The 23,600-nt window shown below is 42.0% G+C and overlaps 1 protein-coding gene across 4 annotated transcripts; it reads left to right on the top strand.

Moving 5' to 3' along the window:
- The first annotated feature begins 1,492 nt into the window (after nucleotides 1-1,492).
- On the top strand, nucleotides 1,493-22,201 carry TERF2 (telomeric repeat binding factor 2). Of its 4 annotated transcripts, XM_072636437.1 has the most exons (10): nucleotides 1,497-1,816; nucleotides 2,321-2,416; nucleotides 4,100-4,230; nucleotides 10,026-10,112; nucleotides 10,923-11,069; nucleotides 12,715-12,935; nucleotides 13,680-14,069; nucleotides 18,376-18,461; nucleotides 20,439-20,482; nucleotides 21,152-22,201. In XM_072636437.1, exons 1-10 carry the CDS (start codon nucleotides 1,561-1,563, stop codon nucleotides 21,308-21,310), a joined length of 1,617 nt encoding a protein of 538 aa, XP_072492538.1. In that variant the 5' UTR covers nucleotides 1,497-1,560; the 3' UTR covers nucleotides 21,311-22,201. The 4 variants fall into 4 exon arrangements, 3 of the variants coding, with proteins under 3 accessions (XP_072492541.1, XP_072492539.1, XP_072492538.1); XR_011972927.1 differs by lacking the exon at nucleotides 21,152-22,201 and having other exon boundaries at nucleotides 1,493-1,816; nucleotides 13,680-14,100; XM_072636438.1 differs by lacking the exon at nucleotides 2,321-2,416 and having other exon boundaries at nucleotides 1,496-1,816.
- Nucleotides 22,202-23,600: the final 1,399 nt, after the last annotated feature.

Raw genomic sequence — 23,600 nt, 5'->3', positions numbered from 1 at the left:
GTGTGTCTGGGGGACATTGTTTGGTTTCTACTTCTGGCTTTATAAGAAGTAAGTCTGGGAACAAAAGGAGGAATTCTGTTTCCACAGAACTAAAACGCCTCCCAGCTTGGAGCGACAGTGGACCTAAATCAGAGGTGACCACTTCTAAACACAGCTGTGACCCAGCAGAACCCGGAGTCTGATCAGGTAAGAGGCCAGAAGCTTGTGCGCATGCGCAATCGGCCGTTGCAAGGGGAACCTATCAGAGCTGAGAACGTGCAGTGGGCGGTCCAGGAAGCTGCATCTAGCCAATGGAGAGCAAGGTGGGAAATTGGGATTGGGAACCCGTGAACGTGCCCGTGTTGGTCCGCGCGTCCTCTCCGTTAGGGAGAGGCCGGTGAAGCGTAGGATAAGCGGCTGAAACAAAATGGGGACTTTCCCGGCTTCACGGTGAGTATTGTTCTTTGTTTAGAGCGAGCGCGTTGGTCACCTGAGGGTTTCTGATTTACTCCAAAATGGTATGTAATGACTTGGAACCGTCCAGGTGTGGCCCGGCCCATCGCCGGACGGACCAGGGTGTATTCGCGTCTGAGGCTCAGTTTCCCTTTCTGCATAAGGAAGGATGGGAGAAGATGATGTCTTAGGTCCCTTCATCTTGGTAAAGTTTAGGTAAGAGCTAGTATTGCTTTTGCCATCCACTAGGGGGCAGATTTTGAGACCAAGGACGGCCCCGGGCCTTCCAAGATCAGGAAGTGCTAAAGATGGGAGACTAGACAGGTTTGAGAGAGAGGACCGTAGCAGGCACGCCCTAGCCAGGCACAAGCCGGTGTTCAACGGGGGTAAGATTGGTGCTTTCATACAGAAAGGCTGCGGGAAGTAGGCCCAAGGCGCAGACAAATGGAAGGAGTGAAGTGGCTGCAGAGACTCAGTGAAAGGGCGGTTCAAAGGCTGACTGACTGGGATGGGCCGGATATCTGAAACATTTAGGAAAGTTCAGGGGTTTACGGGCCATAGGGAGACATCGGCGTTTACTGAATAGGGGATATATGTTACGGTATTGGTTTGGGCCGCCATGTTCCCCTGGACGAGAGGAGGCAGGGCCGTGGCCTAAATTGGAGATCACGTAAGCGCAAAGTCCTTCCTTTCTTCACAGAAATGGAGACTTTGGGGACGAGGCATGCCCGCGATTAGGGAGCCTCCTGACTCCGCAGCCAGTTCTCGGGCCTCTAAGCCAGAAAGTAGCCCGTTTGTGAAGCCCACCGTCCCCGGAGGGCGCGTTCCCAGGGAGCGCTAGGCCTCAGGAGGCGAGAAAACAGCGAGGACTTCAAGTCCCAGCAAGCTCTGCGGCTCAGGCCGCCTGGAATTGTGACGAAGGCCAGAGGAGCACCCTAGGACTCGTAGTTCTGTCTCCCAGGGCCCGCCGCTAGTGGATGGCGGGAGTTCCCCTGGTGAGGGTGGCAGGGGCGGGCCCTGAGGGCGACACTTCCGATACCCGGGGCGGGCGTTTTCGACGTCACTGCCGGCGGAGGGGCGCTGGGCTTGGCCGGGCTAGTTAGCGTTCGCTGTCCTCTTCTCGCCGCGATGCCTGGGGGGAGCAGCGAGAGCCACGATGGGCACGGGCGGGCCGCGAGCCGCAGGCCGGCGCGGAGGCTGGGGCGGGCCCGGCGCGGACGCCACGAGTCGGGCCTGAGGGGAGACGGGGAGCGGGGGGTGGGCGAGGCGCGGCTGGAGGAGGCGGTGAACCGCTGGGTGCTGAAGTTCTACTTCCACGAGGCGCTGCGGGCCTTTCGGAGCGGCCGGTACGGGGACTTCAGGCAGATCCGGGATATCATGCAGGGTGAGGACCCGACGGGGAAGGGGAAGGCCTGGGGGGGGGCGGGGCGCGGCGCGGCAGGTGTGGATAACCTCGCGCGAGAGCCCGGGGTGCATGGGGGAGCGGCTCAGCAGGTGGTGGATGGGGGGTGCAGCAGGTGTGGACCGCCCCGCACAGCATCCGGGGCTGGATGGGGGCGTCTGGGTGCAGCAGGTGTGGATAAGCCCTCATAGCATCCCTAAGGGGATGGTGTGGGGGACAGCAGGTGAGGACGGCTCGGGGCAGCACCTTGGCCAGGAGCGGGGAAGATGCAGCAGGTGTGGGCAGCATCCCCGGGTGGGGGGGCGCACAACAGTGGAGGTGGGAGGGGGGGCGAAAGCAGGTGTGGATAGTCCCTGACGGCATCGGGGCTGGGAAGGCGGCCCCCGAAGCAGGTGCAGACGGCCGTGCACTGCACCCCAGGGGTGGGGGGACACCAGGGGCCCTCCCTGGACACCCCCTGTTAGCCAGCGCGGTCTTGTTTTCCAGCTCTGCTTGTGCGGCCCTTGGGGAAGGAGCACAACGTCTCCCGGCTGCTGCGGATTATGCAGTGTCTGTCACGAATACAAGAGGGGGAGAATTTGGGTATGGAGAGCTGCTTACTTCTCCGGCTGTTTGTCCTTTCTGTGGAGTAGTTTATGGTTCTCTTTTAATTTCAGTCATGAGTTAAATCATCTCAGAGTGCTGTAGATGCTAAGATGCTGTATGGGGGGGATTTATATCTTTGCCTCCCGTGTGCTCCCAGTTTTTAAATTAGATTTTTATCCCATCCTCTGATCTGTTTCTTAAAAGTCCTGACTCGGGTATTGGTGATAAAGAAAAACAGACCAAGTCTGTTTGTTTTGTTTGTTTTTTTAATCATTTTCAGCTTCACATTCTCTCCCTCCCACTTCTCCCTGCCTACGCCCCGCCTGAGAAAGCAAGAAAAACCAAACCAATGTAAATCTTGTTATGTACTTTCTTCGAAGCAAATTTATGAAGTAGCCAACCTGGAGCGGGGAATGTCTCAATCTGCACTGTATCACCTCTCATGTCAGGTGGTGTAATGTAATGGTGGAAATTAAAGTAAACTGAGGCACAACGTTTGAAGCACCATCAATTTGACAGAGCATGAATTTGCCAGTAAATAGGATGTCTAGGCCCTTCCCATAAGCTAAGACCTGGACTGAGGTCTTGTTTTATAGAGAGAAGGAGGAGCCTTCAGAAATAATGGTAAACAGCGTCATAAGCAGCAGAAAAACAGTATGATTAGCTACAAAGCCTGTAGCATCATAGGCAACAAAAACAATGTGATTGGTTGGACATTTGGGGCTAGCAACAGCCCTTCCTTCCATCCTACTGTCAGGAAAGGTTGATTGATAGAGTGCATCTACTTGTTAGTGGAACAAGAGATAAGACTTCCTTGATAGGGAGTGATTTACCGGAAGCCTAAACTTCTGACCCTAAGAGATAACATATTTCCATTAATTGTCCAAGGACAGCCAGCATTGTAGAGATAACAGGTTTTCTTCAATTAAAGATGATTTATAGGGAAACTGAACTTTTAGACTTAAGATATCAGGCTTCTTTTAGTTAAAGTATTTTAATAGGGAAACTGAACTTTTAAATTTAACTTAGAGAAGAAGACTATTTGAACCTGTGAATTTCTGAAGTTAAAGGCAGTCAGTTACACAGAATAGTGAGAGAGAATAGAATAAAATAAATCAATGAAAATCAGTTTGGTTTTTCTCAGTAGCATGTTTCATCTTGAGGCCTTTGAAATTATGATTTGGTATTGTGTTGGTCACATAGTTCCTAAGTCTTCCAAAGTTGAATAGATCAAGTTCATAAGTGTAATCTTAATTTGCCGTTTTTAAGTACTAGCCAAGTGTATGTTCTTAAAGGAAATTCAGCATTGCATATTAAACTCACTCTGACCTTCACCTGGGTGCTGGGGTGAGGTGTATACCTTTGTATTAAGAAAATCAGTATGGATTCTGGGATTAATTGGAATCCTTGAGGCATGTGTTTTCACTATTTCTTTAGTATCAATGGACTGTCGCTTCATATTATGGCTATATTTTCCAAACAACATGGTGTTTCTTCCAACAAATTGCTGATTTCCAGCAGTTGAATTCCATGTTTGTTTTCCATATATGTTTGTTCTGGCTTTTGCACAAGCCATCAATATAACCAGTAAATATGGTTTCTTTTAGATGTTTTTTCCTGCCCTGGCTTTCAGATCCATAGAAAATAGCTGTAAGTGAAAAATCTTTCTCTTTATCCTAGACTGTTCCTTTGATATGGAGGCTGAACTCACACCTCTGGAATCCGCTATCAATGTGCTGGAGACCATTAAAACGGAGTTTACTCTCACAGAGGCAGTGGTAGAATCCAGTAGAAAACTGGTCAAGGAGGCTGTAAGGATCCATTTCTCCTTTCATTTCTTTTTTAAAATATATACATATATATATATATTTCAAATGTATTGAGATTTCATAGAGTAGGTGTGTTCAGTCTTTTGGAATGGGGCGGAAGAGACTTGGGTTATTGTTGGTATGAAAATGATACACAGGTTCCCCTTCCCCTCCCCCCCTACTCCAGTAGTCAGAGGCAACCCCCTCTGTGCCTCCTCCCCTTTTTGAGACTTTGCTTGTCACTGACAAGGAGAGGCCCTGGACATGGCCAAGGTTGTTTGGCTGTGGAGAGGCTGATGTTACCAAGGATATGTAGGGTCTAGCTCCTCAGAGAAGCTAAGATCTTGACTGAGGGGGACATCCTTTCATGGAAAAAAGCTACTCACTTCTGTGCACAGAATGTTAAAGGAGAAAGAAGGCAGAAAAAGGGGATCAAGGATCTTTGGGACTTGATTTTTTTTTTGGTGGCTAGGACTTGTGATTTCCTCAGTGAAGGGAGCTCCCTCTACTACTATGATTGGCAGCTTGTTCTGCAGCTTTTGAGAGTTAGCCTGGGGCCTCATGGTTAAAGGGACCTGCCCAAGACCATCCAGCCACTATGTGTCACAGGCAGACACCAAGACCAGCTCTTTCTCTACTATGGTGATCTACAAGTTGATTTGGGAATATTGTCATTTTGGATCCATGAAATAGTTCCCTGGAGATGCTAGCATAACAAAGGAGGCTAGAGATTTTCAAGAGGAGCTGGTGAGATTGGAATTGGGGAGTCTCCGGGTAATCTGCCTTTAGAATAATAATAAAAGTTATTTACAATTTAAAGAAGGTTTTAGGGTTTGCAAAGCACTTTACATATATTGATTCATTTGATCTTTACAATATCTTTGGAAGTGAGGATTGTATTATCCCCATTTTGTATATGAGAAAAATGAAGCTTGAGGAAGTTAGGTGACTTGCCTATAGTCTCAGTGAGTAGTTGGAATCTAGGATTGGATTTTAATCCAGGTCTTCCTCATTCCCAAGTCCAGGATACTATCTATTATTCCATACTACTATAGAAAGTAGTTAGTAGCAGAACAGATGAAGATGGTAGAAACAGGCTCTTTCTAGAAATTGACAAAATTTCTTCAGGCAGAGTTTAGGGATGTCAATTTATTAGAGTTGACTTGATCAAGGCTTAGGAATCCATGACATAGTTGGTTCAGTGACAGGTGAGATTCCCAGAGCGGGGAACAACATGAACCAGAACCAATATTCAGACCCTCTTCTAAAGTTAGCAAGGTCAAGGTTCAGTGAATGGGAAATAACCAAGACTTTCACCTGTCCTCACCAGTCAAGATAATTGTTCACTACTTGGGTGGTCAAGAGAAAGTTTAGGTACTTTTTGAGCTCATTCTGCCCATCCTTTCTCCTGCCCCATAAAAATTTTAAAAGGCCCCTCGATGTGATGAATTTTAGCATTCTTCAAAACCCTGAATGACTAGTCCATCAGAGTGCTCAGAGGTAGAAGTCAGACCTGCCTGGGGGGGAGGGCAGAGGCTCAGCAGTAGTGCCTCCCTCTCCCCTATCTCTGACTCTGAGCTTATTTTTATATTCCATTGATCCAGAAAGGGCTCTAGGTCCTCTGACTGTGCCACAGTAAATCATGGTCTGTTTTCCCTCCAAGTACTCATCTTCCTTGTCACCCTGAGAATGTTCTGAGGCTCTGCTGAAGGCTTGCTCTGCCCGCCCCTATTCCCCTGGGGAATATGATTAGAGGAAGGAAGAACCAGTACGCAGTTTTGACTTATCTCCAGGGAAGCTTGTTCCTTTTGGCAGTTGGACCATATGGGGCCTTCTAGTATGTGAGAGACAGCTCCTTACACCAGGATTGGGACATAACTGGAGCATACACCTTGAAAGAACTTTGTGTCTCCAGAAGGTCCCCTGGGTGCCTTCAGGAAATGGACTGAACAGTCAGCATATATCATATACAGTGTATAATCGGTATGCTTTACACACCAAGAGGTATCTGGAGAGTCAGAAGAGACCTCAGCAGCCAGAAAGTCTAACCCATCCCTGACCAAGCACAGCCAACAAATGGCCATCTGGCCTCTTGCTTTAGAGGGGGATTCCACCAGCTCTCAAGATACCCCATTCCATGTTCCAATAGCTCTTCTTGTTACAAAGTTTTTCCTTACGTTGAGCCTAAATCTATGTTTTTGTAACTTCCATTCCATTGTTTCTAGCTTTGCCCTTGAAAGCCAGGCTGAATTAGTCTTAATTCTTTTTCCTATGAGGCTCAGATTTAAAGAGAATAATCGTAGATGGAAACATGGGTCCTGGACTGAAAATGACATAGTTTGCCATTTACTAGGGATATTAAAATAGTTTAGCCTTAGACCTAGGTGAAAAGAAAGAGTGGACTAACAAGGAAAGAGAGTGACCTAAAGAATAGTTGAAGAAATGGGAAGGGTGGGATGGACTCATAAAAGTGGAATCTGGAAGAGCCTCATTAAGCTTAATCAATAATGTGAAATTGTATATGCTTGTAACTAATTTACTCATTCTAGAGATAGTTTGTGCTCTACGATTGCCTTATAGTTTCTGTTGTAGTCTGTCTGTGCTATCTTGCAGTGAACATTGTTGAGGAAAGGGATGACAGGAGCAAAAAGGGTGTTGTCTTTGGTGTGACAAGAAACAGTCAGCTAAGCAAGAATTTTGGAACCCAGGTGGGGAGGTTTCTGTTTAGGTACAGCCTGTGGGCTTTGCTCTGGATTTTAATACCTATTATAGGAATCCAGATTTAACTTTATTTTGAAGTATTCAGAACAGAATTGACTTCGTTCCATTTTCCACTTCATTTTGGAAAAAATGTTTTACACTTAGACTAGAATTTTTCATTTGATCCTCTGTCTGTTCTTGAATGCCATGTACGCAGTCCTTCAGGAGTTGTCCTTTCCCATGTCTAGTCTCAGAGGGAGGAGGTGACCTTAAAGGACATCACCTCCAGTCTCTCATCTATTACAGGAATCTCCTCTATAGTGTACTGGGTCAAAACTGTCACCTTTAGGAAAGTATCTTGGTAACCTGAGGTCAGCGAGGCTTTTTAATATCCACAAAGCATCCTAATGACCTGAAGGGCTCCAAATGAATGATTCTACAAGCTACTGATCACTTTGACTGTCCAGATTGGCTTTCTCTCCATAACTATGAGACAGATTTCTTTTTGTTGAGTTTTCTTTGGAGAAGAATGTGAGAATTGGGGATGTGAGGAAGAGGATCTTAGTGTGTATAAAATGTATATTTCTGGGGGTGGAGGGGAAGAAAGAAAATTATGTGTTTTTGAAAAAATATCAAATGAGAAGCAGTGACACATGCTTTTAAGAAATTCCATCATGTTGTTGAGTGACTAGCCCCAATAGGGAGGATGAATAAGTATGCCACAGCCTTCTGTGATTAAAATGAGCAGATATATAGAGTACCCACCATAAACTAGAGAATAATCTCTGACAAAATAACCCAAACCCCTCAATTAGGAAATTTAGGACAAAGAAAAAACTAAGCGATGATAGCTTGCTGGTAATACTCTCTGGTGTAGTAGCACCTATGGGAAAGAATCTCTTACTGGAGATGAAATACCTCTTCTCCAGAAAGAAACAGCATTTCTTAAAGAGTTGGGAATATTCGGGATGGGGAAGCTAGAAAGGTATTTTATGGTGTGCTGGTGTGTGTGTGGTGTTGTAGTAGTAGTGGTATAACCCAGGTTTATGACGCTTTTATTGCTATATTTCTTGCTGTCCTGCTTTATTAAATACCTTTGCCTTGAAATATATAAATTTTAAAAAGAAATTCCTTTGTGAGAATTCTGATGGAGAATGTTAACAGTTAAGTTCATAGTACACATTTTTGAGGTAAGTCTCTTTCCAGAGGAAAAAATCTGGAGCCCTTTCTACTCTCACAAGCTACATTACTTCTTGAATACTTAACAAGAACAGATGTTTATACTCTGCAATAACCTACTTCTTAGTATTAAGATCTGATTATATCTGAAATTTCTTTGCACCTAGTCTGATCACATGATTCACTGTGCTGCCACCTGCCTTTTTACCACTTTTGATTGGTATTTACTCTTCATTTCCATTTTCTTCCTAAACTACATCTAGGAACTTAGTCATATTTTCCTTGTTATGGATTTTTAGATAACCTATTTGGTAACAGTTGGCATTTTCATTTTTTTAGTCTATTTTTAGGTGTGGGGTATTTGGGGTACTTTTCTGAGAGATGACGCTATCTCAGAGTACAAATCATGAAGATGATCAACAGTGCCCTGAATGGTTATTTCCAAAGTTGCTGGATACTGTGTTCCTCTTAGCAGGTAGACCTGAACCTTAAACTAATGACTTGGTAGGTTAGCCAACTGAAGCTTGTAACAGAACATCTAATTATAGACCTTTTCAGATACATTGAGTCAAGTGGAAGGGAGGGAGAGGCTGTTTGATAAAAATTGCAACTTCCTTTTACAGTCTTTCTTTCAAAGCCTGTTCTTCTGTAAATGAAAATGAGATTGGAATAGAACATGCATACCTAAAATAATATTTTAACAAAGTTGTCAAGTTGTTCTAAGAATTGAAAAAGCAGCAATTTGAGGCAGCTAGGTGACTCAGTGGATAGAGTACTGGAGTTAGGAGGACCTGAGTTCTAATTGCCTCAGGTGCTTACTAGCTGTGTGACCCTGAGCAAGTCACCCTAAGTCCAGTAGCAGTATTGCTCTATACTAAGTAACTGCTTTCCATAAGCTCCCATTCTTCATAAGTCCCACACTTCATAAGTGACATTTCATAAAGCTTTTCCTTCTTTTGGGTTGTGTACTTGCTAGAGTCTGTGTGTTAGAGGGAAACTCAGCATTCTTGGAAATGACCAAACTTCTTACTGGTCTTTTACTTCTCTTTGAATTTTGGGCTCATAAGTTTATGGTATTTTTTAAAGAACTCAAACCCACGATATTTTACATAAGGTCTTCCTTTTCTTCTAATTCAAAATGAGTCACAAATGTTCTATTTTCGTTTTATTGACAGAATCATTTTCTGTATATTTAGCATCTATTCTTTGCAATACCTTTGTTTTTATTAGAATCTGTTGGTCCTCTTAGTTTGGTGCATGTGGGAATGACCATGTATCATGTTAGTAAAACTGCACTGGTTCATTTTGTTCTCTGCACAACTGAAGTTCTTTCAGGGTTAGTGTGTTCGTAGGGGTTGGGTTAATTTTAAATAAAAATGGCCACAAGTCTTTCCTGAGCCCAAGTTGGAGAAGTCAGTGGTCAGTAAACAACTTTTCAAAAGAATAAAGGAACATCTGTGTTCACTGCCCAAATTACACCAAAGTACAGTAAAACCTGTGGCCTTTGAAGGGAACTGAGATAATAATTTTTTGAAATTGGGAATGAGTTACCTTGAAAGAATCTCCCTTGATGGGAGGAAGGTAGATGATTCAAATTGGTCTTATTGGTAATAATCAGCTTTTTCCTTTCATCTCATTAAAAATACAGCAATTTGGAAAGATCCTAGTGGTTAAAAGTTTAGGGTGGAAGGACCTTTCCTTGGTGGATTGGATTAAGTTGTTTCCTGTGCTCTGGCAATAATCATTAATGTTAAGTCAAGATTTCATTTTATAAGGAATTCAGTGTAATGTGAAAAGGCTCTTGAATGGGAGCTTTAATTTCACTTCATTAAAGTGAATTCACTTGATATGTTGATGAAATTTGTTGCCATTTTTATTAAAGCCGTTCAGAGAGTGAGGATCATTTTTTCCCTTTCTAGGCTGTCATCATTTGTATCAAAAACAAAGAATTTGAAAAGGCTTCAAAAATTTTGAAAAAACATATGACCAAGGATCCTACAACTCAGGTAAATTCATTCTGGTTTTATCATGACTTGAGTCCATCTTATTTTTTGTGTGTACGTGTGTAAGAAACAGATAAAGGGCAACTCCTCGGCCCATAAAGTTATTAAAATTTAAATGACAGTTCAGTAAATGCCTTATTGCTGCATACACTGGAGACATAGTGGTATAGTGGACAGAGAGCTATTCTTAGATCCAGGAAGGCTGGCCTCGATGCATGCTGGCTGTGTGATCCTGGCCAGGGGCCTGTTCTCACACTCATCTTTAGGGAGTGTGCCACCCTGCATTGGCCGAAGGCCTTTCCTTACTCATAAGTTACATAAAGTGATAAGATTCCAGGTCCGTTCCTCTTTTGGTGCTTATCTGTATTATGTGTAAAACATGGTGTCAGGGCTAGAGAAGATACAGATAAAATGCTGTCCAAAGGTGACACTGGCATATGGGCTTTCTATGGATTTAGTTTTCCACATGGTAGACTTGCCTCGATCTCCCCCTTCCCTAATTCTCTCCTTTTTGTAACTAATGCCTGGATATGGGGGAGAACTAGTTATGGGGTAGCAGTTTGCTCTGTTTCTGATGTTCAGATGTTGACCACAGAAAACATTCAAGACAGGAAACTTTGGTTGAGGGGATGACATTCCGGTATTCTTTTACCAAAAATTCAACTGGTGTTATATTTTTTTTTCTTTTTGTACTTAGGATTTTCATTTGCCACATTGTAAATGTTATTATAATGTTATTCCTTGAAGTCTCTATAACTGGATTTTTCATTAGATGTCCATTTTTCATGTTGTAAAAAATGATCTTTCATTCAGAAATTGAGACATGATCTGCTAGGCATTATCCGTGAAAGGAATGTCACACATCCAGTGATTCAGAACTTTTCCTATGAGACCTTCCAGCAGAAGATGTTGCGATTCCTAGAGAGCCACATGGATGATGCCGAGCCTTATCTCCTCACGGTATGTAAGTCCCCTCACACAGTGCATTTGACATCAGGGTTCTAAAGTGATCAGGTACTTTTTTGTTTTTCTGTTGTGGATGGTTTACTGGTTTATGTGGGGTAATGATTCAGAGGCCTAGCTAGCTTCTTTAGGCTCTCTACACAGTCTGGTTTTTCTCCTTTTGTTGCATAGAGTGTGTTTGTTGTGCTTATTAAGTCAAGTGTGATTTACCCCAGTTGACCAGGGTGCCAAGAAAGAGTTGAAATTTGAGAGAGGAGAACTTCATATAGATGTGAAATGAGGGTGTTTAAAAACCTGTGAACCATGAACTTTTAGGAAGTGTGCAGCCAAGTCAAGGTTTACTTTGCCACTGGCAAAGTAAACAGGGTCAACCATACAGAGAAGTAAAATGCAAAATGGGAACTCAGAGGCCCTTGGAACTCATTGAGGTGACTGCACTTGATAAGGTGATTGTTTGGAGTATGGATGGAAGTTGAAGCTTTGGCTTGTAGATTTTTACTAGTTTTTTGAAATTGTGTTTTTAAAAATGTTACAGTGGCTCAATGTGGTTGATTTGTAGATCACATGGCCAGGGTATTTTAATTATCTTTTTAACCAGTCTGAAATATTAATAGAGCTTGCATCAATACATTTCTCTGGTAACCCCTCCCCTCCTGCCACCATCACTATTCCTATTTATCTTCAATGTATTCTGGATAGCTAGAATAAAATAATCAAGATTTGTAGTCATTTTTACACTATTAGTGAAGTGTTGGTAGGACGTTACCAATGTAGGAAAGGAAGTTGAAGTCCTTTTTCTTTTCTTGTAAAACAATACACTTTGCAGATAAATGGACCAGAAATTTTAAGGCCAAGTTATTTTGTACTAAATAATTAAGGCTAGATAGAGATAGAGGAAGCCATAGTTGGAGTTAGAGCAGGGGTAGCCAACTCAAGGCTTTGTCATCAACTTCACAGGTAGTACAAATGTGAAGAAAAAGAAATTTCCAACAAAGAAAAAATGAATTACAGTAAAGCTAAAATACCCTATATGTGCCCACACATAGACACAATAGTTTCTCCTTCCTCAATAAAACACATTCCAGGTTTCTTATACAAAGGAATAAATGGATGAATGATTTAAATATTTGTCAGCTCCACTCAAACTCTCCCCAGGAAACATTGTGGCCCTTTGACACTTGTGAATTCTGACTCCTATCTTGGGTTAGGTTGACTACCCCTGAGTTAGAGACTCTTCATTAGGGACATGGTTGGAAATATGGAGAGGAGAGGCAGATCCAACAGACGTGGAGGAAGAGCCTATAGGATTTGGCAACCAAGAGTGAAGAACATTTGAAATATAAACCTGAAGTGTAAAGGTAATTAACACTGCTGCAATCAGATCCCTTTTTCTAGTACCAGAACAGCTGTACATAGTTTTCAAAATTGTAAGCTCTTTTTATTTTTCATTATTACTTTGTTTTGTGAAGGGAAAACATAAATTTGGGAGATATCTTGGAACAACTCTTCCTTTTTTTCCCCCTACCACTGACTTTATGTTTAAATTTTTCAAGTGAACTCTTTCCATAATGAGAGTGTTGATTTTTAGCAAACAGTGAAACCCTACAGAGGCTTTTCTGATTATCCTCTCTTCCTTTCCAAGATTGCAAAGAGGGCTTTGAAATCTGAGCCATCGTCTTCTTCATCGTCTGCTCCTGCTGCCACAGCTGACACATCTACTGTGGCCGCTGTGGCTCCAGCTCCCCCTGCCAGTGTCACAGCTAATGTTGCTGTTGCTACTCTGGGTGAAGGTCCTGGGAATATGAAGGAAGACAAACAGCTGGCCCTGGAGCCCGTAGAGAAGCCACTCAAAGAGCCCATGAGGTGGGGATCATTTCCCTTGGAATGAAATGTCTGTGAAATGGTGGCAATTAGAAGTATAAGTTTCTTGACTAGCCAGTGATTATTCCTTCTTGCATAGCTTAATTAATAAATGATTTATGAGAAGGAACTTATTCAGTGCTTAGAGGAGGTAGGGTGAGGCCCCTTGGAGTAAAGTGATTTGCTCAGTCACATGATTAGTTTAGTTGGTTTAAAACCTAGGCCTTCTAGTCCCTTCTCCCTGCTTTTTCTGCCTTCCCCAGTGCCTCTTCTTTGATAACTAGAAAGGGCAAATGTTCAATGTTTACAAACTCCCTGATGGAATCAGTTGAACAAACTTAAGCATGTCACCCTAGGTCAACATATTCATTTAGCATTCAGTGTTCTTAACATAAATCTCAATAGAGTTAAATTGGCATACAAAGTCAAGCCATTTTTCTTGTGATCTGCTCTATAAAGGGGAAGGAGCAGAAGAAGGAACTCTGAAAATAAGACCTTTTCTTTTTTTTTTTTCACCTACCCTCCAAATGTTATAGTCACCTTATCTTCTCTCAGTTTGAAAGAAAGCCTCTGTTTTGTGATTAGGTATGGAGATGTGCAAAATCATTTTTGAAAATATTTAGACTTCAGTTAAAAGACTTTGTCCAGTTTGGGGCATTGACGTTTGAGAAGCTTGGGTTGGAAGACTTGCTAGAATCATTGACACTGACCTTTGAGTGTCACAGTATTTTTTTGTTTTATTTTTAGAGAGTTACCTGAAAGTCCTTCCACATTTGGGATTTCGACTCTGAAGAGAGCTTATAAGAGCCTTTCTGATTCACAAGACCCTGAAGCGGCTTTCACTAAATTGGACCAGAAGGATGTTATAGTTCCCAGGCCAGTGTCTCCTTCAGCAGCCCTCAGAAACAAGAGACAGAGACAAGATGAAAGTTCTGCCTCAGAGTCTACAGATAACTCTGAACTGCAGCCCAAGAATAAGCGTATGACAATAAGCAGATTGGTTTTGGAGCATGACAGCCAGGGCAGTGAGCAGAGTGACAGCCCAGACTCCTCCCAAGAGACCATTGTGTCTTCAGATTCCAACTCTACAGTCCTGAAGCTGCACAATCAGCCCCTGTCTGGGGAGAAGAGTCATAAGTACGAAGATGGTCTTTGCCGTCATTGGTTGGTTGGTTGGTTGTCCTAGTGTGGTTATTGCTTGAATAGATGAAGCAGTTCAGTTAAACTAAGTCATGAAAAACTTAGTGTTAAACTGAAGCTAGAACAGAACTCAGAAATGAGGACCCTCACCCATCTAAGGGGCCTGGGAGGCGTCCAAGGGCAGGAGGGACAATGGAAGCATTTCTCAGCTGATTTCTCATTGGTTTCATTTTAGTGAGCTAGCTGGGACTGTTCACTTTAGACTGTTTAATTTTAAAGTCATTTGTTGTAAGGAAACTTATATTTCTTTTTCCCAAAAAGATAACCCTTGTAATCCCTTGCTCATTGTGTATATTTGGGGCTTTTAATGTTTCAGCAAATAGTGAGTACTGAGCAACGCCTTATCAAGCTCACCTGGCATCCGGTGACTCTGACAGTTCGCCCCGATGCCTTTCCCACTCTCTGTACTCACCCTTTGTTGCTGCTAAACTTGACTTGATTGCCCTCTCTGGAACATCTCAGTCCTTTTAGGTGTTATGTTTTTGCTCATGATGTTCCCTCTAACTGGACTGACCAAAAAAAAAAAAAAGCAACACTGCCCAGCCTTCAGAGCCCTGTTCAAATCCCACCTTTTCTTTGAAAGCTTTCTTAAAGGTAGCTTTTGCTGAAAGTGAATTCTCCTCCTGAACTTTATTTACTGAATGCCATTTTCCCCAGAATGGGGTTTACATAGAACTTTAAATGTCATAAAAACTGATGTTATTGTCCAATGTCTATTTTTCCTTTCAGGGAGATCTCATGACCTATTTTGTAGTTTTACTTTGTAGTTGTTGGTATATGTGGTCTTTTTACCTCATTAGACTATAAATTCCAAAGTGTCACAATTCTTAAAAGATGTCTTATGATTCTTGGTATCTTTTACAGCAGTCGTGTCACAGTCAAATAGAAACAAATCCCTGCCTCCACATGTTGACTTAGAAAAACCACTGATTCACATTAGCTGTTGTATTACATTTTTATTTGTTTTGTTAAATGTTTCCCAGTTAGATTTTAGTTGGGTTCCTTCCTGAGCATTGGAAACTGCATGGCATGTTTGACCCCTCTGCTCTGCAGCACCCATTGCAGAAGGACCTCAGAATCTATTTGTTAAATGAATGTAAAAAAGTGTGACATGATTCCTGTCTTCAAGTTCATTGTCTGCTTAGAGGCACAGACATAGGTGAGAAGTGGATGACAATACAGGAGTAAAATAAGACATAATAAAAACCGAGAAGCTGTCCCAGAGTAGTGTACATGTGCCAGATGACTAGTGTAGCCAGTAAGTTAATAAGAGGGAGCACTGACTGGAGGTGAGATTGGTCAGGGAAGAAAAAAGGGGCTTTTGAAGAATTACAGCATTTGAGAGTTAGAAGGGGCTTCAGCAGCCACCTACCTCTGCTTGAAGACCTCCAGGGAGAGAGGAGCCACCCATTCGAATCCAGCCCATTCTACAGCTCTGATGGTTAGGAAATCTCTCCTGACCTCAAGCCCAAATTGCTCCACCCATTGCCCCTGGTTCTACCCTCTAGGGTCAAACAGAAAACAGCTAATCTCTCCTTCATGGCCGCCCTTCAAGTACTTGAGTATTGCTCTCCAGTTCCTCTAAATCTTCTCTTATCCAATGGTCATAGACCCAATTCCTTCAACCAGTTCTCATGTGAAATGGGCTCAAGGCCCTTCGCCAGCCTAGTGCCCCTTCTCTGGACATTCCTTAACCTGAAGGGAACATGACTCCAGATGAGGATTGACCATGGCAGTCCTTCTTGGAAGTGATACCTTTCAAGGCAGCTCAAGATAACAGTAACTTTTTTGGCTGAGGAAATATCGTACTACTATACAGGTTGAGCTTGGAGCCCACTAAAATTCTCAGATTTTTTTTTTTTGTCATTCAAGTATGAGACTGCCTTCATCCTTACTGAATTTTATCTTTTAAGATTCAGTCGAGTGCTCTAGCCCATCAAGATCTTTTTGGATTCTGATTTTACCATCCAGTGTGTGATTACTCCCAACGTGGTGTTATCTCCAAAGTTAATGAACATAATGTTTTTGCCTTTTCCTACATTGTTTATAAAACTGTTTAGAGCAAAGGGCCAAGCACAGATCTCTGGGGTAATCCACTGGAGACCTTCCATGTTAACACTAAACCGTTAACCACTATGTGAATCTGGCTGTCTAACCATTGCTGAATTAATCTAATTGTGTTGCTCTCTAATCCCCAAGACTAGCATGAGTTAAATTATCAAAAGCTTTGCTAGAATCTACATTCATCTAGATCTATAGCATTCCTTTCTTAGTAATCCTGTAAAAGAAGGAAATTAGGTTAGCTTGGCATGCACGACCTGTTCTTGATGAAGCCGTACTTCAGTTTAACTTGCTCTTGAATGATGAAAAGAATGAGATGGAAGAACATTGTAGGTGTAAGAAATAGCATAAGTGAATATAATTCAGTCAGGAACCAGCATGGTGCGTTTTAGAGATGATGATTTGATCACCATAAATGCTGGGAGTAGTTAAACTAAACTGCATTAAAATAACAGGTCCTAGTCAATATGGCAGTGCTCAAAGACCCAAGTGGTCCATGCCCTGTATGATCAAAAGTGCCCTTTATGATGTACCAAAGCAGTGATTATCCAGCATTTGGGGAGGACCTGAGGAAGGAGAGACTGAGTCTTAAGGCAGGCCATTCCACTTTAGGGTAGCTATGATTGTCAGGAAGCTTTTCCTTCTACCAGACCTGATCCCTCCTCTTTGCAACTTTACCCAGCGTTCCTAAATCTGCCTTATAGAGTTAACCATAACTTGGTCTGCTTCCCCTTCTGTGGGACAACTCTTCTAAGACTTGGAAACAGCCATCATGTCATCTCTAAGACTTCCTTCTCCAGGCTAAAAAACCCCTTGACCCTTTGGCCAGTCCCCATCCTGGTCATCCTCTTGTTTCTCCACAGATTTCCAGTGTTCTGGATGTGGTCTGACCAGGGCAGAGGACAGAGGAGTCCTGGCTTCCCTCTTCTGATCATTACTTCTCAATGTAGCAATGATATCCTGTTAGTTTTCTTGGCTGCTGTGTTATACTTTGGACTCGTTGAGTTCACAATCCATTAAAAAAACAACCACCAGATTATTTTCAGATAAATTGATTTCTAGCCATTCTTCCCAAATCTTGTTGATTTATAGAAATGCAGTCAAGTTCATTGACCTATCACTTGTAGACTCCGTTCCCCCTCACACTTCCCTCCCAAAATTTGGGACATTACCCTGTAGTTGCAGCATCTTCCATCGTCTATGGATGTTCAAAGACCCCAGACTGACTATAGTCACACCTACTTAGTTACTGGAAAAACTTTTTTGAAAACTTAGAAAAGTTGTTTTTAAAAGCCTGTGTGTTTTTAAAAGCCTGTGTGCTTTTAGAGTAGGCAAATAGCCAACAACAGAAAAGTATGAATTTTGAGGGTTTAAGCCACGTTTTGAAGTCTAGCTAGGATTGGGCTATGCAAGTTGTGAAAGAGCTTAGTTTCCTGTAGGGGGAACAGTATGAGCAAAAATTCCCAATAAATTCTGTACAAAGCAGCAACATTTCCACCATCTCGATAAAGTGTTTTTATGGGCTGCGACTCCTATCTAAGTAGCTTCCTCAGATTATTTTCACGTTTGCTTTGTAAAAAGCATCAAATGTTTTTGTTAAGGCAAAACAGTTTGCTCTTTTGTTTGCTGTCTTTTATTTTCAAGGTAGCTGTGGTTAATTTAATGGTTAATTACTGACTACTTAGCAAAATACACTCAAGTTCTTAGAGATGATACATATTTTTAAAAAATTGTAATCAGAAGAACACCAAGTGTTATTTTTCTTCAAGCATCCCTTCTTAAGTTAAATCATACTTTTCAACAGGATTTTCAGGTCTAGATAGTAGGTCTAGTTTCTGGAACTCAGAGTTTCAGAGTATGCTTTCAGTCTCTGTGATTTAAATGGGAATGCTGCATGATCTTAACAAATACTAGGTTCGGGTACTACTATCAACCAGGGAGAGACCTTTACCATAACCTTTGTATTGAAGATATTGTGGAAGAGTAATCTCAAGGCTTTGATTGGATATGCATTGTGGTGATTTGTGTTTATTTTTTTACAGTGGAGTTTTGGTATCCTTAATATACTCCCTTTGAAATCCATTAATGTTTGTGTAACTTGCATAGGGAATAGTTTTCTTCTTTATTTAGGCTTATTCAGTATGTTATATATACCCACGTGTATTTTTGGTCTTTCCCTCAGAGCACACAAAGACAAATGGAGCAGCCCTAATGGGCTTGAAGAAAAAGATACCTGGTTGGAGGAGGAGGAACTCTTTCACGTCCAGGGTATGTTTGCAAAATCACACACGCAGCAAAACTAGGTATACTTGTTCATGCATAAAGGACACATGCTTAGATACAAAATATAGGCTCGTACAGGTGAACATTCCAGCACATGCTTCTCCAAATAATTTCTAAAATATTTTAAGAAATTCCTGACACCTCTGACTTCCATCCTATCTCTTACTCTGTGAGGTCTGTGTCATTTACTGTAAAATTCACAGTGAAGACTGTTCAAGCAACACTTCTTATTTATTGTTTCTTATAACTTCTAAATAAAAATATGCTCCTTCATTTTTCTCATGGTATTCTCTTAGTTGATGGTTTTTGAATATGCATTTGTTTGATTGATAGAAATGATCAGCCTGGTATTAAAAAGGGCAGATGGGATTATCCCTCTTTGATGGCCTTCACCATTCTAACAGGCTTTATAAAAGATGAAAGAGATTTTTTTCTTTTTGACTCCCAAGATGAACAGCAGTGCCTCTTACGTAACTGATATAAAATATGAGAGCCTTTGTCGCAGAGTCTCTCCTTTAGGTTCCAACAGTGACTTTTTCCTCCCTACAGCCTGCAGATTTGTGTAGGGGGCTGCAGCATGCACTCCTGAGGTATCTTTATATTCATTCATTCATTTGTTCATTCATTTGACCAGCAAGCCTTTGTTACTTGCTTACCATGAGCTGAGCACTGTGCTCTGTTGGACCTGGGGGTCAGGGTGGGGGGTGGGAAGCACAGTACACAGATGTAAGTAAAAATTAATACACAAAGCAAACACAGAATTTTGTTTTAAGTCATAAGCACTTAATTTTTCAATTAACAAGCATTTACTTGCTCCTCCTCTGCATTTCTCCCCATTGAAAAAAAGCCAAAGCTCTTGCAATAAAGATGCATGGCTGAGCAGAATAAGCCCCAGCTGGCTTTCCTGGAGAGCAGGTGGCCAGGTCTTTCTGCACACTGGCTCCATTCCTTCTTTGTCAGGAGGTGGGTGGCATGCTTCCTTGTCAACCCTGATCATCACTGCCAGCCAGAGCATTGACTGGCCACAGTTTTGAAGTCTTTCAGAGCGTATAGTATTTTTGTAGAGTATTTTTGTTCTGTACAAATCATTCCGGTTCTGTTCACATCACTCTCCCTCAATTTATAGGAGCCTTCTCTGGTTTCCCTGAAACAATCCCCTTGGTCATTTCTTATAGCCTAGCCATAGTCCATGTAAACCATCCCTTGTTGAACCATCATCCGGTCAGGGAGGATGCACAGTGTAGTAACTTTTGCTTTCCAGAGTGGGTGGGCCACTCCACAGACTCCCAGACAGTGTGTTATTGTGCCTGTTAAATAATTCCTAGGGGAGTAAAAGCAGTAACAAGTGAGGAGAGGATGAAGGGACTGGTGCTTGAACTGAGACTGGGGTGCCAGATTCCCTGATGTGCCAGTGAAGTGGGAGAGCATTCCAGGCATGGAGGACAGGGTGCATTAATCAGAGTTGGTTCCCATATCAGGATGGTCAGTATACACCAATCCATTAACATGAAGACAAGTGTTAAGAAGTCTGATTTTTTTGGCAAAAAAAAAAAGGAACTCTTAAAAGAATTGTGATACAACATGACTAATACAAATCTATTTTGCATGACCATACATGTATAACTATATAAAACTGCTTGCCTTCTCAGTGGGGGTGGAGGGGTAGGAAGGAAGCAAAGGAGAGAATTTGGAACTCAAAAGTTTTGAAAAGTAATGTTAAAAATTGTTTTTATATGTAACAGGAAAAATAAAATAATAAAAGCTTAAAATTGAAAAAAAAATTGTGACAGAAACTATCTGAGGTGGTATCCATTTTCTGCCAATATTTACAAACATTGATTTGGGCTAAGGACCCCTATCTGTTCCCCTGGAGTTCTTTATTGTCTTTCTTGGCTTTGGTCGATGGTGTGTTTGTACAATGAAAACTAGGGCTAAGTGAGTTTCCTTTTTGTTTTGTGGCAGGATCAGATGGAAACAGCAGTTCAGCCGGTGGAATAAAAAAGCAGGTAATGGAGACTCTAGATTCTTCCCTTCAAAATAGAACTGGAAGAGCTTGCACAGGGCTGCTTCTGTGCTTAGAGTATAAAGGGGATCAAGTGAAAGGGAAAGTGTCTGCAAGTTTTAGTGTTTGATAATTGAAACTCCTTTTTGAGAAGATGAAATGACCCGACCTCAGATGGATGTTTTGCATAGTTCCTGGTACGGAACAGGCACCTCTTAAATGTTCATTGACTGACTGACTAGAGCCAGGAGGGACTGTGTACACTTCACTGGCCACAGAAAGCTCAACATGAGGTGATTTTTTTGTGTAGACTTTTAAAATTATGGGAAGTAAAGCTGCTTAAATTTGGGGGAGGTTTGCAACAGCATTTCAGCTTATACTGACAGCTTGTTTCTTAAATGGACACAGGATGTTTAGAACATGGGTGTCATTGGGAAGTGATTTTGAAATAAATAAGAACTGAAAACTACTATGCCAATAATAATTTAATCTAACTATACCTTTAAAATGCCATGGTACTGAAAATACCCTTTTACCTTCCTTAAGAGTTTCAGATTTTTCTCTCTAGATTTAGGGTACTTTTTCTCTGTATTCTTTGGTGCTTTGGGCATCCTAGTCTTGGGATTTCTCAGAGGACAGGTTATGATAAGTCTCTTTTGGTTTTCTATTGCAGAAATGGACTGTGCAAGAGAGTGAGTGGGTCAAGGCTGGAGTGAAAAAATATGGGGAAGGAAACTGGGTTGCTATTTCCAGAAACTTCCCCTTTGTGAACCGAACAGCTGTGATGATCAAGGACCGTTGGCGGACCATGAAAAAACTGGGAATGAACTGAAAACTTTTAATTTTCTCAAAGTTAATAGGGGCATGTCTTCAAATAATAGCCCTCTATTCCTTGCTTTCTTCCAGAAGTTGGGCTAGGGTAATGAGAGTGCTGGGCACCCTGCTTCTTTGCATGGGAAGGCCCTTATCCCATTTTTGGGCTGTCAGAAAGCATATGGAGTTGAAGAGAGTCCCAGCCCAGCCTTCTCGGAAGGAATGACTGAGGCACACAGTTTGAGGAGGACCAGGAGGCAGTCAGCATCCATTTTCTCGTGTGGCTTAAAACAGAACTGAAACCCCTGTTGGTCAGTAGAAACGGCTCCCAGGCAGAATTGTAGCTGAAGCCGAGTCCAGGAGCGTCCTCTGTCATGAGTTCAGGTGGAAGAGAGTTGTGTCTGTCATGGAAGAAGGTTTTCATCAAGGTCAATCCACCCGGGCCCCTAAATGGCCATGACATCGGTTCTTTCCTGGGCCAGAGGCAGCTTTGAGCCCTGATTCCCATGGGGCTGAACTGGGGTGGGTTTTTTTCCTTTTGTAAAATTATGTGTTGTAGGTGAGCTTAGTCTTTCCCCTTCTGCTCTGGACTCCGGAAGCTTTAAAGAATCCTGAATATAGCTCTTAGTTCTGTTTTTAGTTTGTGAGATGTTTGCAGATGCTTGAATCCCCTTGTGCTTTTAAGGTTGGTGTCGTCTCGCAGGCGCTCCCCACTCCTTCCAGCTACTTCTGTATTTTGTGCTTGCTGTCTCTCTCGGACACCCTGGAGGAAAGGCCTGAAGGTCTCTTTTTAGCCACAAATTTCAGTAAAATGTTTTCTGTAATCTTTTTTTTTTTTTAAAGAAAGATGAATACTAATTATTGTCCATTACTTGTAGCATTCTTCATTAAAATACTGTTTCCCTCGCAATTCTATGTAGATGTTCAATAATAGAATTTGATATGGTTAAGAAATGAAAGACTGGTATGAAATGATGAAGTTTCGAAATATGATCTCTGCAGTTTCTTCATTTATTCAAGCCTTTCAGGGACCCAGGAACATACCTTCTCACCTTCAACTTTATGCAAGACATAAGTTAATTTCATTTTAGCAGAGTCAAGAGCCTTCCACCTCCTAGGGTATTACCAATGAGCTTAAAAGTGGGAGGGGACTCTCCCTAACCTCTCCCCTCACTTTAAGTAGGTTAATTTCTCAGAATGCATTATTTGAGCCCTGTCTAATTACCTGCTTAGATTTAGCTAAATCTCTTGTTTTGTTTTCTTTTTTAATCAGCTAACTCAAACATTTTAAAATGGAGGACAAACAGGTCTCATTCTCCCACTTCCCACAGGGATGTATCTTCTATGCTTAGGTGGGGCAGGCCTTGCTTTTGGCCAAAATATGTTTGCCATATAACAACAACACTTTGAAACATTTTATTAATTTATTAACATAATTTATTAAGTAATTATTAATTACTATGTCAGCAAACATGTATTAAATACCTATTGTGTGCCAGGCACTATGCTATCTAGCATTAATGCAAAGGAAGTCAAGAAACAGTCCAGGCTCTCAAGGAGCTCACAATCAGAGGAGAAAGACGATGCAGAAAATGGTACTTTAGCTAAGAATTGAAGTGGTAGAGATGAGGGAGACATCCATGTGAAAATTCACATGTACAAGGCCCATCAAGAAAACCAGGTGTCACTGGATCATAGAGTCCATAGAGGGAAGTAATGTGTAAGAAGACTGGGAAGGTAGGTGAGGATTGAGTTAGGAAGGGCTTAAGACAGTGAGCTTGCCAGATTTTTAAGAGTCCTTGCTCTCTGGGACCTTATAGCCTACTGGGGAGATATTATATGTTTTATACAAATAGGTAAATGCAAAGTCATTTCAGGACAGGACACTAACCAGGGGAATCAGGAAAGGTGTCACTTGGGACATGGTACCTGAGTGGAGTTTCAGAGGAAGCCTGAGATTCTGAAAAGTAGCAGTAAGAATGGTGTGCATTCTAGGCAAGGCTTGTGGTTCGCATAAAGACCTTGGCAAGGTGAAGGCCCACTTCTTTCTCTCAGCTCATATTTCTAGAGTTACCATTCTTTTGTAAGAGGTACTTTTGCTTTTTAAAAAATTTTTAGTTTTCAACATTCCATATGCTTTTGAGTTTTCAATTTTCTCTCCCTCCTTGTACCCTTCCCCAAGATGACATGCAATCTGATATAGGCTCTACATGTACATTCATATTAATGATTTTCCCATTAGTCATGTTGTTAAGAACTATCAGAACCAATGGAAGGAACCACAAGAAAGAAGAAATAAAACAGCAAAA

The sequence above is a fragment of the Notamacropus eugenii genome, chromosome 1 (assembly GCF_028372415.1).
Source record: "Notamacropus eugenii isolate mMacEug1 chromosome 1, mMacEug1.pri_v2, whole genome shotgun sequence".
Lineage (NCBI taxonomy): Eukaryota > Metazoa > Chordata > Mammalia > Diprotodontia > Macropodidae > Notamacropus > Notamacropus eugenii.
The sequence above is the reverse complement of the archived record's forward strand: the minus strand, read 5'-3'. Positions and strand labels throughout refer to the sequence as shown.

Coding starts and splice junctions, on each gene's coding strand:
- TERF2 (XM_072636437.1), top strand. CDS start 1,561: ATGCCTGGGGGGAGCAGCGAGAGCCACGATGGGCACGGGCGGGCCGCG. Junction 1,817..2,320: donor GATCCGGGATATCATGCAGG/GTGAGGACCCGA, acceptor CTTGTTTTCCAG/CTCTGCTTGTGCGGCCCTTG. Junction 2,417..4,099: donor ACAAGAGGGGGAGAATTTGG/GTATGGAGAGCT, acceptor TCTTTATCCTAG/ACTGTTCCTTTGATATGGAG.